Source organism: Salvelinus namaycush, chromosome 19 (assembly GCF_016432855.1).
Source record: "Salvelinus namaycush isolate Seneca chromosome 19, SaNama_1.0, whole genome shotgun sequence".
In the NCBI taxonomy this organism is placed as follows: Eukaryota; Metazoa; Chordata; class Actinopteri; order Salmoniformes; family Salmonidae; genus Salvelinus; species Salvelinus namaycush.
In genome coordinates this window covers 17,672,863-17,688,370 of record NC_052325.1, presented here as the reverse complement: position 1 = coordinate 17,688,370, position 15,508 = coordinate 17,672,863, and the positions used below count along the sequence as shown (strand labels likewise).

General features: G+C 41.7%; 1 protein-coding gene across 1 annotated transcript in view; it reads right to left on the bottom strand.

Annotated features, from left to right (window-relative positions):
* Positions 1–3,451: 3,451 nt before the first annotated feature.
* Positions 3,452–15,508, bottom strand: part of LOC120063919 (coiled-coil domain-containing protein 141-like) — a 44,388-nt gene continuing 32,331 nt past the window's right edge. Inside the window, exons 18-25 of the mRNA XM_039014231.1 lie at positions 9,348–9,488; positions 9,003–9,200; positions 8,623–8,806; positions 8,298–8,410; positions 8,072–8,203; positions 5,866–6,060; positions 4,782–5,701; positions 3,452–4,130 (exon numbers count right to left, since the gene is read on the bottom strand). Coding sequence (XP_038870159.1) covers positions 3,845–4,130; positions 4,782–5,701; positions 5,866–6,060; positions 8,072–8,203; positions 8,298–8,410; positions 8,623–8,806; positions 9,003–9,200; positions 9,348–9,488 — 2,169 coding nt within the window. The 3' untranslated portion in view covers positions 3,452–3,844. The remainder of the gene's footprint in view (positions 4,131–4,781; positions 5,702–5,865; positions 6,061–8,071; positions 8,204–8,297; positions 8,411–8,622; positions 8,807–9,002; positions 9,201–9,347; positions 9,489–15,508) is intronic.

The window sequence follows — 15,508 nt, the reverse complement described above, 5'->3', positions numbered from 1 at the left end:
GACACAATAGCACTCTTCTTTACAATGACATGAGTATCACGTTGGCTTTGAATCTGCAAACGAGACAAACATGTAACTGTTATTTTAATCTATTTAGAATCTTGTACCACCCTGCTTTCTTCACAAGCTATAGTGGCAACTTAAAATATCTCAAATAAAAATGTATCACCTAATTATAGGCAATTTAAAGTATTATTAGACAACTCACCCTGCTTTCTCCACAAGCTACAATGACACACTTCAGGAAGGGATCTTCTCCCACCAGGAGATGCTTATCTTCTGGCTTTGAAAGGAACTGAGGAGTAGATCCACAGACTGGGGGAGACCAAGTTACACTATTTTCTATCGCATTGTTTGATTCGTTCCATTAGGTTCAGGAGGATGTATTCATCAAATTAGATGAGCTTGTGCATAATATTTGAAAATCCAGGGGCACAACGTTGGTTTTAGAAGTGAGGGGTACATAACTTTATATAGATTTTTAATCCAGTCGGATAAACACTCCAAACAGCCTACCCGACGCTCGGAGGCGTCCCCATGGTCCTAAAGCACACCGTTGCCTTGTTTTGTATCACAGGGGGGGACAAAAATGCAATTTCAGAATGTGGGTCCCCAGTGAAAGTTGCACCCCTGTGAAAATCACAAGTTGGTATGTAAGGTGAAAGAAACAGTCTACCAATGGAGACAAATGTGTACAATTATAAAATATAAAGCAATTTATTCATCAGAACAAACTGCTTTTCTTCTCAAATGTTATGTGATATTATCAAGAATAGCCCATGGCTTGTCTATCTGTTGCAGATAAAGGCCAATCTTAAGCCTGTATCTGCAATATTTCAGCCTTCTACCACAGGAGGGGAGCCAGCCTTATCATCAATGTGTGAGGAGTGAAGTAGTTAGTGGAGTAGAAAGGTGGATTAGAGTGAAGAGGTGTAACCTGCGGAACCACAATTTGACATGAGAGATTGTGTTACCACACAACAAACAGTACAACAGCAGAGCAGTCAACCTTAAATGCAGTCCATACAACTTCCAGGTATTTCAATGAAGGAAATGTTCCCCTTTGATTTGAAAGATTATGATTTATAACTACCACATTAGTCCTACCTTGTCATAACAAAACAAAACTCAATTGTTTAGCCCGTTTTTGTCATAAACCAGGTTTCCATCCAACCTTTTAAATGCGAGTAAAGTACGTCTGATTTTAAAAAATACGCTAGGCAAGGTGGGATCATTTTGTGTCTAAAATTAATTATGCAACAAATGGCATTGGAAACGCTTTCATGTGCAAATATTGATATAATAACCATCATATCGAAGTAAACTTGGAGACACGCGATGACATGTTGTGTTGTCCTCCCAGTATGACTCGGGAAAGCATGCAGTTTATTAGGCTAGAGATTAAATAAATTATGATGAACTTCATAGGGTGGTGAAAGTGAAAAGTCATGAACTTGATGCTCCTTTCTAATAAATATTAAGGGTCTTATTCTGGTGACATGATCATGCCATTTGATAAATACAAATGTCCATAATAATCCTATCATGTACACTACCGTTAAAAACTTTGGGGTCACTTTGAAATTTCCTTGTTTTTCAAAGAAAAGCTCATTTTTTTGTCCATTTAAAATAACATCAAATTGATCAGAAATACAGTGTAGACATTGTTAATGTTGTAAATGACTATTGTAGCTGGAAACGGCAGATTTTTTATGGAGTATCTACATAGGCATAGATAGGCCCATTATCAGCAACCATCACTCCTGTGTTCCAATGGCACGTTGTATTAGCCAATCCAAGTTTATCATTTTAAAAAGGCTAACTGATCATAGTACCCGCAAAACACCAGTCTCAACGTCAACAGTGAAGAGGCGACTCCGGGATGCTGGCCTTCTAGGCAGTTCCTCTGTCCAGTGTCTGTGTTCTTTTGTCCATTTGAATCTTTTCTTTTTATTGGCCAATCTGAGATATGGCTTTTTCTTTGCAACTCTGCCTAGAAGGCCAGCGTCGCCTCTTCACTGTTGACGTTGAGACTGGTGTTTTGCGGGTACTATTTAATGAAGCCAGTTGAGGACTTGTGAGGCGTCTGTTTCTCAAACTAGACATCTAATGTACTTATCCTCTTGCTCAGTTGTGCACCAGGGCCTCCCACTCCTCTTTCTATTCTGGTTAGAGACAGTTTGCGCTGTTCTGTGAAGGGAGTAGTACACAGCATTGTATGAGATCTTCAGTCTCTTGGCCTTTTCTCGCATGGAATAGCCTTCATTTCTCAGAACAAGAATAGACTAACGAGTTTCAGAAGAAAGTGTTTTGTTTCTGGCCATTTTGAGCCTGTAATCGAACCCCAAAACGCTGATGCTCCAGATACTCAACTAGTCTAAAGGAGGCCAGTTTTATTGCTTCTTCAATCAGGACAACAGTTTTCAGCTGTGCTAACATAATTGCAAAAGGGTTTTATAATGATCAATTAGCCTTTTAAAATGATAATCTTGGATTAGCTAACACAACGTGCCATTGGAACACAGGAGTGATGGTTGCTCATAATGGGCCTCTGTACGCCTATGTAGCTATTCCATAAAAAAAAATCTGCCGTTTCCAGCTACAATAGTCATTTACAACATTAACAATGTCTACACTGTATTTCTGATCAATTTGATGTTATTTTAAATGGACAAAACTGTGCTTTTCTTTCAAAAACAAGGACATTTCTAAGTGACCCCAAACTTTTGAACAGTACTGTAGGCTAAACACGCACTGTATCTGTGAGCTTTTGGCTAAGATGCACGTGCCAATACCAGAGTGGGCACATTCGCTATATAACGCTATATATATTTTTGTGACAAAATCATCAGTAGAGTTGAAAATGCGATGCAAACCCAATTAACTAGTTTTATTTATCCGGTACATGGGGTTTTTAACTGCAAAAATATATAATTCTGTACACTACTTCATTACGCACAGCCTTTTATCCACCAGTCAATTTGATGGAAACACATCTCTGGTCTGAAAATGCACATATTGTTTTAATGTAGATTTTAGAATATTTGCATGATGGAAACCTAGCTATAGTCAATTGGTAAATAAATTATGTAAATCTTCAAATAATTAAAAAGTAATATTTCCCTTAATTAAGTGTATTTTGATTTTAGAGTGGGGGGGGTGAAGTGATAAAGTGAAATACAAAAACAGCCAAAAATTATCTGATAGATCATTTTATAAATGTGCATCTTACATTACCATTAAACTGTAGAACCATACAACTGATCTAACAAGATGGTAGTAGAGGGAGCACAAACAATTCATGAAACTTTTGACTCGGAATCTGCATTACTTTATTTAAAATACATTTAATAAGGTCATTTGGCTGAAACAATTTACCATCTAATCTCCGAGCTTTGAAGTTTAGGATGGGCGTAATACAATAAAAGAGAAATTGGCTAAATTACTGATTTTAGCATTTTATTAGTAAATTAATACCTTGATTCTGTAATTGCAAACCATTTTAGTCATGGAGGCACAGACTCAATGCACTGACTTTCTAGACAAAAGTATACGAAGGAGATACCGACTTTAGTTGAGATATAAATTAATTGAGATAATACTTTTATGCAGAGATTAAATACAAATCTACAAAATAAATTAACCCGACATTCATACACACAGGTGGTTTTGGGTGTAATAGGGTGGTGGTGGTGTCCAGGTTTGGAGGTGACACTGCATGCATCCATACAGTTGAAGTTAGGGTTATCCAGTGTACTACTGTTCAAAGTCAACACTACTTCCCATTATAGTGAGAGTGGAAAAGGTACTGGCAGTAAAAAGCTTAATATATTTGTTTCTTTCTTCATAATAGCAGTAGGTACAGGAGATACAGGAGAAAACACAGAGTGACAAAACAAGTGTGCCAGTTCAGCTTGAGAAGAGGGCAGTTGGGATCGGGACATCTGTTGTTACCTGCATTCACCTGAAGGGCGGCGCTAGAGGACAGGGTGCCACTTGAGTTGACGGCCCGGCACACATAGAGACCTGCGTCGGCCTCAGTGACTTTCTGTATAAACAATGCATGTTTGCCTTCTTTTTGGGACAGTTCTATGTGCTCATCATTGGTCAATTTCTCTCCATTCTTGAACCTAAAGCAAGAAGTCAATTATCACACAATCACAACAAGAAAAACACAAATCACATTCCTATTTATCAATGGGTGAGTTGAAGCACAATCAATCAAAACAACTAGATTATTTAAAATTAGAACGTGCCATTAATGATCAAACGTGTTATCAAAGTTGTGTTATTAAACAGGAATCAAAACAAAAGGTTGGATAAGTCAAACAACAGTAAAGGATTTTAGTCAAATAAATACATATTATGTTATCCACACAAAACATGACTTGGGATTCAGATTTAACACTACTTATGCAGTTTAGAAATCTATCTTATAATTTCTCAATGTGTCCTTTTCTCTCCACCTGAATGATCCTTTTGGAATTGATTAATAAAATATCCCCAACACAAAAAGCAGTGACTGTTATTAATACTACTGTAACCAGACTTTTCATGCTTATGAAGAGTAAAAATAATACAGATTTTATTAAAATAATGAAGTTCTACTGTTCCATTTCTACTTGCACCAATACTCCATCTGTGTCAGAAATGACACCCTGACCTATACCCTTTAGAGTGCACTACTTCTGGTCAAAAGTAGTGCACAACATAGGGAATAGGATGCCATTTCAGACGCAGATTCTATGTTAATGAATGACTAAAGCCTATGAGCTACCCACCATGTCAAAGTAGGCTCTGGAAATCCAGTGACCTCCACTTCCAGGGTCACAGGCGACCTCTCCATAACTGTGGGACTAGACAGTACTTTGGAGAAGTGAGGAGGGCCCTGGCCTGCTAGGGTGCTCCCAATGGACCGGCTGGTACCAGGCAGCCTGATCTCTTCTCTGATGGCTGTGGGATTGCAGAGGTCTGGGTCTTGGCCCTGGTCTGTGAGTGTGACTGCTGTGGTGGTTAATGGGGAGGGGGTAGCATGCGTGTTAAGAGTGCTAGCGGCAGCAGCAGCGGGGAAGGCAGCTCCTCGAACCATCATGGTGCTAGGGTCATGCACATTCTCCTGCATCTCTGTGACAGAGCTCTCATGCACGGAATACACGGTCTGGTGGCACTCGTTTAGGCCTAGGGGGCCGACCGGTGGGAGATTTGGGAGGTTGGAGTTTGGAAGGTTGGGGATGCCCCTGCTTTTCAGAATATTGGAGAGTGTGTTTGAGACCAGGCTTGGTGCTGGGACAGTCAGGGGGCTGTGGACGAAAGAAGAGGACTCTGCTCTGAACTTGGTGTTGAGGCCGACTGTAGGAGAGGGACAGCTTACAGTCTGCTCTCTGATCCTCTGTTGGCTCTGGCTGTTGCTGTAATCATTATGTGTGGAGTGGAACTGGTGGCTGTACTGGTTGATGTGAATGGTGTGGGACTGGGAGCTGAGACAGAAACCATCCAGGTCCAGGTCATTCTCTGATAGGACGATGTTGGACTCTGGGGTCTCGGAAAGCGGGGGCAGGGAGATGTCGTCGGGGGAAGTGCACTCATATTCGTCGTTGGACAGGGACTCTTCTGTCATGAGGTTATGCCGCTGAAGGTTCCCCTCCGTCAGACCACCTGCGGGCGGCAGCAGGAGTGATGCATCTTGGGGGAAAGGCTCACCCTGTAAGGATTAGAAAAAATAAACAATCAGAGAGAGGTCAAAACCCCAGTAGTAGTGAAGTATGATAATAAGTCATGATAATACCTCAGTTAAAAACAACAAGGACTTGAGGAAATGAAAAACAACAGGGGAAACCAATTGTTTGAGGACTTAAGAAGACCAACCTGATCAGTATTAGAAGTATGAAACCCAGGGAAATTCCTCTGAGCAGGGCCCTGTCTCTCCTTCTTCTGGAACTCTCTCTGTATATCAGAGAAGCTGGGAGCCGAAGCGAAGGCAGGAGGAGGAGGAATAGTAGGAGGAGGGGTGACCAGAGACTTGATCCCTGCCTGGTTGAGCGCATGGACTTTCCTGTCCCTCTCCAGCGGTGAACAGGACAGATTGAAGGTGTGTGTACATGAGAAAGAGGTGCTCAGCTGCTCTTTTCGCTCCATTGTCAACCTGCTGGTAATAGTCTCCACTCTGCTGGTCTCCGAGCACAACTCCTGGGTATGATACCTATGATAATTATAATAATACATGGGTTTTATATAGCGTTTTCACGTTTTCTATTTATAATAGTTACAAAGAAACAGAATAAACCAAAAAAGAACATCAACAAAACAAAAAAAGGTAAGGGGAGAGGAATCTGTGTGTGTGTGTGTGTTCAGGCACGTGCACAGATAGGAGTCAACCTGTGCCCAGCACATGCCCCTTTGCCGTCCCACTCGCCAACTGCCCTTTTGGGTGGTGGTATAAGTATTATATTTTTATAAAGTTTTGTCATTGTTGCCTGCAAGTTGTCGCAACGTCATCAAGTTCGCCACTCCCACATTCACACCCTGTCCGTTGGTTGCACTTGTTGGTCTGCCCTGTACAGAGCTTGCGTAAACCCGGTATCCAGCCCGGTATCCATACATGCATGGCTTGAGATGCAGTCAACGTTCAAGCTACCTAGTTAGTAAATATCAACAGTACTGCTACAGAAGCATAACATTTGATTAACATCATCAATATTCGGTCTGGTTGACTGATACACGCAAAACAGAGGCAGAAAGAGAGTAGATAGGCTGCATCAACGACACTTGCTCCGAACCAACTCCATCCCTTCCTCAGTCAGCAGCAGCAACACAGATAGTCTAGACCAGGGGTTCTCTTTTTTCACTCAGGCCCCCCTTCCAGCATTGGGGAACATCCCACTCTCCCGCCATGTCTATTTCTATGGGCACAAGCACTGTTCATGACACAAACTGTTCACACCCTTCTTGTTGGTGAAGAGAATGTTGCAGGTTTAAAGCTTATTTCCTATAATTGTACACATTTTGTCATGGGGTACAGAGAAAATGTTGCAGTTTTAAAGCACATTTTCTTGCAATTCTACATATTTTGCCATGCCTAATGTTTATTCATGTGATATTTGAGTGACTCAAACATTACAACAAAATCTATGGGCTAAAAAACTTAGTTATAAAAGTTATAAATAGCTCTTTAAGGTATGCAATGACTGACAAGACAAGAGTAAAACTACCCAATTTCGAAATTGCACCTTGTGCATTATACTATTTTCAGACATATTGTGTATCAATACACTCAATCACTACAAATATACAGGCGTCCTTCCTAACTCAGTTGCCGGAGAGGAAGGAAACCGTTCAGGGTTTTCACCATGACACCAATGGTGACTTTAAAACAGTTACAGAGTTAAATGGCTGTGATAGTAGAAAACTGAGGATGGATCAACAACATTGTAGTTACTCCACAATACAAACTTAATTGACAGAGTGAAAAGAAGGAAGCCTGTACAGAATAAAAATATTCCAAAACATGTATCCTGTTTGCAGCAAGGCACTAAAGTAATATGTTTGTTGCATAAATAAATATTCCTATGCTCATGTGGATGCCCGTTAACACCTGTCCCCTGAAAGGGCTGTGCACGGCCCTGTGTGTGTGTGTGTGCAAGCATGGGTTGTGAGTGAGTGGAGGATGTACGTGTAGATAGTGGTGGTGGTTGAAGGTACCTGCTCTGCTCTGATAACACTTTGTTGTGATGTTGTGGGTGGAGTTTATCTGGTAGTTCCTGGCTCCTTGTTTTGCGGATTTGAGGTTTCTTGCTTCTTGTGTTTTCAATTATTTTGATGGGTACCTCTTTCCCATTCAAACCCATGGTTAGTTCGGGAGTGTGTCCAGTTTCTTTCAGCTCAGACGGCTGAAATCATACATTATAATGTCCAAAAAATAAATGGAACCCACATTTCATACAGTATGATAAAAAACTGTGAGACTGAAAATATATATATATATTTTGACAGATTACAGATGGTTTCAGAAGTGGGATCCAAAACCCATTGAAGCCAACAAAATGGTGTACCATTTCCTTATCAATAAACATACCACATCAAGAGACTCCTGGGGGTACATCTCAGCTTTCTCTATTTCTTGGTTAGATTTTTTCTCTTGTTTGTTTTCCTCTTGTATGTCATTATCCAATTCTTTTATTTCAGGCTCATGCTTCAAAGCCTCAGTCTGAAATTAGAGAACAATCACATATTTTCAAGAGGCATTTTCTATTAAAATATCTGAGGAAAATAACCAGGCAAAAAAGCTTTTTTCATCGTACCTGTAGTTTAGCCTCCAAATCCATCAATCCATTAGATAGTTCCTTTATCGATTCCACTATCTCATTGTGTCTGGTGACAGTTTTCTCCGTATACTTATTTCCCTCCTCAGCACCTGTACATTAAAAACAGTTCATACAGTCCTCAATGCCAGTGTCATGGGCGTGACTTCCAATAAGGACAGGGGGACATGTCCCCCCACATTTTGAAATAGCATTTTTGGTCCGCTTTATGTATGCATACTTTTCCTTACTCCCAAAAAGCTGACCATAAGAATTCTGTCTAAAGTCAAGATGGTGGTTTATTGTGTGTGGTCTGTTTCCTTACCATGCAGACGGACAGCCAGTTCTGTGATTTGGCTGATCCTCTCCTCTTGCTGGGGCACAGTGGGCCAAACAAACTTCTCAAACTGCTTGTATAGAATAGACACTGCTTCCCTGGTCTTACACTGGGAAGAGTACTTCCCTACTCTCACAATTGTAGCACTTGCTTCATCACACCAGAAGTTATACTGAAATTCAAAAGCAGAAAAAATTGTGAGACAATTGCAGCAGATAAGAGGCAAACACAAAATACACTATATCCAATTACTTGAGTTTTATGATGCTTTCTGACAATATGTTGGTTGAATTTTTTCTCCAACATTTTTTTTCTCCACAATTGGCAAGTAGAGGGTAAACTATTTGTCTTAAGTTCTCCATCCACACCTCATCCATGGCTTGCTGCAGCTTTACGCTCATGTCCAGATTCTGCTTGTACTCCTCCACAGTCTTGTCAAAGTCCCCCAGCTGTCTCTGTAGCTCATTCACAGCATCCTCTATCTCTCTGGGGCTACTGCCTATTAGATGCTTCTCTGTGCTGGAAGTCACTTTGACTGTAAATACCTGCATCCGTTTCTGCAATATCTGGATCAAGAGAGAAAGAATTAAGATAGAAAGAGAAAGAGGCAAACAAAATATGCATGACCTAGGAATAATTTGAAAACCATTGAACAGCAGGGAATGAGGGAAATGTGATGTTGTTGTTGTTGTAGCAAACAGGGTGTGTCTCACCTGTAACTTTTCAACATAAATCTCTATCTGCTGGATTTGGTTTTTCACTGCTTTCAGGTTCCATGACTTGTCGTTTTTCTTCATATAATTGAACTTCAAGTTGTTGAATTTCTTCTTGAGGTCCTTGAATGACTTTCTCAGCTGAAATGAAAACAATCATGATCTATTAATAACTAATGTTTTCAATCCGAATACAAAACATTTAAATCAGTTAAGACATAAAAGCCTCATATCTTCATCATCATCATCCTGTGTTTCTTATCTGCGTTGACATCTAAATCCATTGTAATTCACTCCCTTTGATACAGTTACAGAACATTGAACATGTACCATCTAACAGCACCACCAGAGATATGAAGGCGGGGGAGGGTGGCTGGGTTAGGGTATCCTATCTTGGCAGGAAAACAGAACAGTGTAGCAGAGCAGGGTTGGATTCAGATTCAGTCAGTGTAAGGATTATTTTGGTGCATTTATTGGCTAAGACTGGAGACGTGATTTATACAGTAGGGCCATTTCTGTACCAGCCGACGGACTTCTGCAGTGGTGTAGAGTCTCCGAATGACCAGCTCATATGTCAGAGAAGGACAGCTGCAGCCTAACCAGCCTCCCTGTACATCCCATTTCGGGAACCTCGTATAACTATCTTTTTCCCTAGCTGAGATGGGTACATGGGGAGTCTCTGTTTTATACACGCACGCACACAGAGAGAGAGAGAGAGACAGAGACTTTATGGAACACAAAGCCTTCACTATCTCATCCTGGAATATCCAAGGCCTGAGGTCATCTGCCTTTGGCCTAAAGAGCAGGAACCTAGATGTTGTCATCCTACAAGAAGCATGGTATAGAGGACATGGACCCACTGGTTGCCCTCTAGATTACAGAGAGCTGGTAGTCCCATCCACCAAACAACCAGGTGTAAAAAAGGGACAGGACTCAGGGGGTATGCTAATTTGGTATAAAGCAGACCTAACTCACTCTATAAAATGTATCAAAACAGGAACATTTTACATTTGGCTAGAAATTCAGAAGGAAATTATCTTAACAGAGTAAAAATGTTCTCCTGTGTGCTACCTATATCCCCCACTAGAATCCCCATACTTTAATGAAGACAGTTTATCCATCCTGGAGGGGAAAATCAATCATTTTGAAGCCCAGGGACATGTACTAGTCTGTGGTGACCTAAATGCCAGAACTGGACAAGAATCTGACACCCTCAGCACACAGGCGGACAAACACCTACCTGGAGGTGACAGCATTCCCTTCCCCATATGCCCCCCTACGCACAACTACGACAACATAATCCACACAAATAGGTCACAACTGCTGCAGCTCTGTCGCACGCTGGGTATGTACATAGTCAATGGTAAGCTTCGAAGGGACTCCTATGGTAGGTACACCTACAACTCATCTCTTGGCAGTAGTACTGTAGACTACTTTATCACTGACCTCAACCCAGAGTCTCTCACAGCGTTCACAGTCAGCCCACTGACACCCCTATCAGATCACAGCAAAATCACAGTCTACTGTACTTGTACAGACCAATACTCAATCATGAGGCATCAAAGCCAAAGGAACGGAATAATTAAGAAATGCCATAGATGGAAGGAAAGTAGTGCGGAAACCTGCCAAAAAACAATTAGGCAACAACAAATTCAATCCCCTTTAGACAACTTCCTGGACAAAACATTCCACTGTAATAGTGAAGGTGTAAACTTTTCAGTAGAAAACCTAAACAGTATATTTGACCTCAATAACTTCCCTATCAAATCTAAAAATGTCAAACAGAAAACCTAAGAAAATTAACAACAATGACAAATGGTTTGATGAAGAATGCAAAAACCTATGAAAGAAATTGAGAAACCTATCCAACCAAAACATAGAGAACCAGAAAATCTGAGCCTACGCCTTCACCATGGTGAATCACTAAAACAATACAGAAATACACTACGGAAAATGAAGGAACAGCACGTCAGAAATCAGATCAATGTAACTGAAGAATCCATACTCTAACCACTTCTGGGAAAATTGAAAAACACTAAACAAACAACACGAAGAGTTATCTATCCAAAACGGAGATGTATGGGTAAACCACTTCTCTAATCTTTTTAGCCCTATAACAAAGAACAAACAGCAAAAACATATACATGATCCACAAAAGTGGAGACATATTTGACCCCAATAACTACCGTGAGATATGCGTCAACAGCAACCTTGGGAAAATCCTATGCATTATCATTAACAGCAGACTTGTACATTTACTCAGTGAAAACAATGTACTGAGCAAATGTCAAATTGGCTTTTTACCAAATTACCGTAAAACAGACCATGTGTTCACCCTGCACACCCTAATTGACAAACAAACAAACCAAAACAAAGGCAAAGTCTTCTCATGCTTTGTTGATTTAAAAAAAGCTTTTGACCCATTTTGGCACGAGGGTCTGCTATACAAATTCATGGAAAGCGGTGTTAGGGGAAAAACATACGACATTATAAAATCCATGTACAGAAACAAGTGTGCGGTTAAAATTGGCAAAAAAACACACATTTCTTTCCACAGGGCCATGGGATGAGACAGGGATGCAGCTTAAGCCCTACCCTCTTCAACATATATATCAACGAATTGGCGAGGGCACTACAACAGTCTGCAGTACCTGGCCTCACCCTACTAGAATCTGAAGTCAAATGTCTATCAATCAATCAATCGTATTTATAAAGCACTTTTTACATCAGCCGATGTCACAAAGTGCTACAGTATACAGAAACCCAGCCTAAAACCCCAAACAGCAAGCAATGCAGATGTAGAAGCACAGTGGCTAGGAAAAACTCCCTAGAAAGGCAGGAACCTAGGAAGAAACCTAGAGAAGAACCAGGATCTGAAGGGTGACCAGACTTCTTGTAACGATTGTCGTCGGGAGAAGGAGAGGAGGACCAAAGTGCAGCGTGGTACGTATCCATAATACTTTAATAAAGATGAACACGCGAACAAAAACAAAGAACAGTTCTGAAAGGTGCAACAAACACTAAACAGAAAATAACCACCCACAACTCAAAGTGGGAAAACAGGCTACCTAAGTATGGTTCTCAATCAGAGACAATGATTGACAGCTGCCTCTGATTGGGAACCATACCAGGCCAAACATAATAGAAGTAGAAAACATAGACATACAAACATAGAATGCCCACCCACATCACACCCTGACCAAACAAAAAATAGAAACATACAAAGCAATCTATGGTCAGGGCGTGACACTTATTCTGGCTGTGCCAGGTGGAGATTATAACAGTACATGGCCAAGCTGTTCAAATGTTCATAGATGACCAGCAGGGTCAAATAATAATAATTTCAGTGGTTGTAGAGGGTGCAACAGGTCAGCACCTCAGGAGTAAATGGCAGTTGGCTTTTCATAGCCGATCATTCAGAGATAGAGACAGGTGTGATAGAGAGAGAGAGTCGAGAACAGCAGGTCTGGGACAAGGTAGCACGTCCGGTGAACAGATCAGGGGTCCATAGCCGCAAGCAGAACAGTTGAAACTGCAGCAGCAGCACAACCAGGTGGACTGGGGACAGCAAGGAGTAATCAGGCCAGGTACAGTGGCTTGCGAAAGTATTCACCCCCTTGGCATTTTTTCATATTTTGTTGCCTTACAACCTGGAATTAAAATTGATTATTTGGATTTCATGTAATGGAGTCAAAATTGGTGAAGTGAAATTAAAAAAATAACATGGAACAATGGTGCGTGCATATGTATTCACCCCCTTTGCGATGAAGCCCCTAAATAAGATCTGGTGCAACCAATTACCTTCAAAAGTCAAATACATAGTTAAATAAAGTCCACCTGTGTGCAATCTAAGTGTCACATGATCTCAGTATATATACACCTGTTCTGAAAGGCCCCAGAGTCTGCAACACCACTAAGCAAGGGGCACCACCAAGCAAGCAGCACCATGAACACCAATGAGCTCTCCAAACAGGTTAGGGACAAAGTTGTGGAGAAGTACAGATCAAGGTTGGGTTATAAAAAAATATCAGAAACTTTGAACATCCCACGGAGCACCATTAAATCCATTATAAAATAATGGAAGGAAAATGGCACCACAACAAACCTGCCAAGAGAGGGCCGCCCACCAAAACTCACGGACCCGGCAAGGAGGGCATAAATCAGAGAGGCAACAAAGAGACCAAAGATAACCCTGAAGGAGCTGCAAAGCTCCACAGCGGAGATTGGTGTATCTGTCCATAGGACCACTTTAAGCCGTACACTCCACAGAGCTGGGCTTTACGGAAGAGTGGTCAGAAAAAAAGCCATTGCTTAAAGAAAAAAATAAGCAAACACGTTTGGTGTTCGCCAAAAGGCATGTGGGAGACTCCCCAAACATACGGAAGAAGGTACTCTGGTCAGATGAGACTAAAAATGAGCTTTTTGGCCATCAAGGAAAACGCTATGTCTGGCGCAAACCCAACACCTCCCATCACCCCGAGAACACCATCCCCACAGTGAAGCATGGTGGGAACACCATTCCCACAGCATCATGCTGTGAGATGTTTTTCATTGGCAGGGACTGGGAAACTGGTCAGGAGGTTCACCTTCCAGCAGGACAATGACCCTAAGCATACTGCTAAAGCAGGGGAAACATGTAAATGTCATGGAATGGCCTAGTCAAAGCCCAGACCTCAATCCAATTGAGAATCTGTGGTATGACATAAAGATTGCTGTACACCACCAGAACCCATCCAACTTAAAGGAGCTAGAGCAGTTTTGCCTTGAAGAATGGGCAAAAATCCCAGTGGCTAGATGTGCCAAGCTTATAGAGACATACCCCAAGAGACTTGCAGCTGTAATTGCTGCATAAGGTGGCTCTACAAAGTATTGACTTTGGGGGGGGTGAATAGTTATGCACGCTTAAGTTGTCTGTTTTTTTGTCTTATTTCTTGTTTGTTTCACAAAATATATTTTGCATCTTCAAAGTGGTAGGCATGTTGTGTAAATCAAATGATACACCCCCCCCCCCACAAAATAGGACAAATGCCAAGGGGTTGAATACTTTCGCAAGCCACTGTAGTCCTGAGGCATGGTCCTAGGGCTCGGAGAGAAGAGAGAAAGAATTTGAGGGAGCATACAATTCACACAGGACACCAGATAAGACAGGAGAAATACTCCAGATATACTGAAACAGACTGACCCTTGCCCCCTGACATATAACCTATTGCAGCATAAAAACTGGAGGCTGAGACAGGAGGGGACGGGAGACACTGTGGCCCCGTACGACGATACCCCCGGACAGGGCCAACCAGGGAGGATATAACACCACTGTTATGTACGCCTCTTGGAGTAGGGAATGCAACACCCTGCTACATCTCAACTCCCCGTGGTGTGAAAAAGTATGTGATCATAGGTGCGGGGAAGGATGACAGAGGCAGAGAAAAATACTGTTTACAAGGAATGTATTATTCATTAACACGGTAATGTGGGGAAAAGGGGCTGTACGGAACCAAAGCAAAGAAAGTACAAATTAAAGAGTCCCCTCTCCTACCTTACCTGCCTTCCCACTTCTTAACTAACCTTTAGCACCACCTGGCGCGCTAACCAAAATTAAGGGGGTGGTCCGCCCAGGTCTTACCTAGTGTGCATAGACTGATTAAATACTACGGGTTATGTATGCCCGCAGGCCTCTTGCCTAAACACTCCCAAGGTGCGTTCCCCTTCCCCCCCGGGAACAAATGAAACAGAAGAATTAACCAATACTTTAAGTGAACAATTTCAATAACCAAAAACACTAAGTCCTATTGGCATACACATACCTCTGAAAGAGCGGCTACAAAATAATATCAACAAAACTTTCGCTGACCAACAACCAACATAGGACATAAAAATAAGCTCTCCTCCCTGAGGGAGGAACACTGGCTTTTATCAAGCTGGAGAAGGAGTTGGTAATTGAAGAGACAGGTATTTCCCCTGATGAGAGGGAGGGGTCAGAGCTCCAATCAGCGATGGGGCCGACCAATCAGCTGCTTTAGGAATCCAGGAAGCCATTTCCTGAAATACACACACATACAAACCCACAACAACACAGAAACTGGGGAACGTAACACCCACCCACTTTGCCAAAGCACAGCACCCACACCACTAGAAGGATATCTTCAAACCACCAACTTACTACC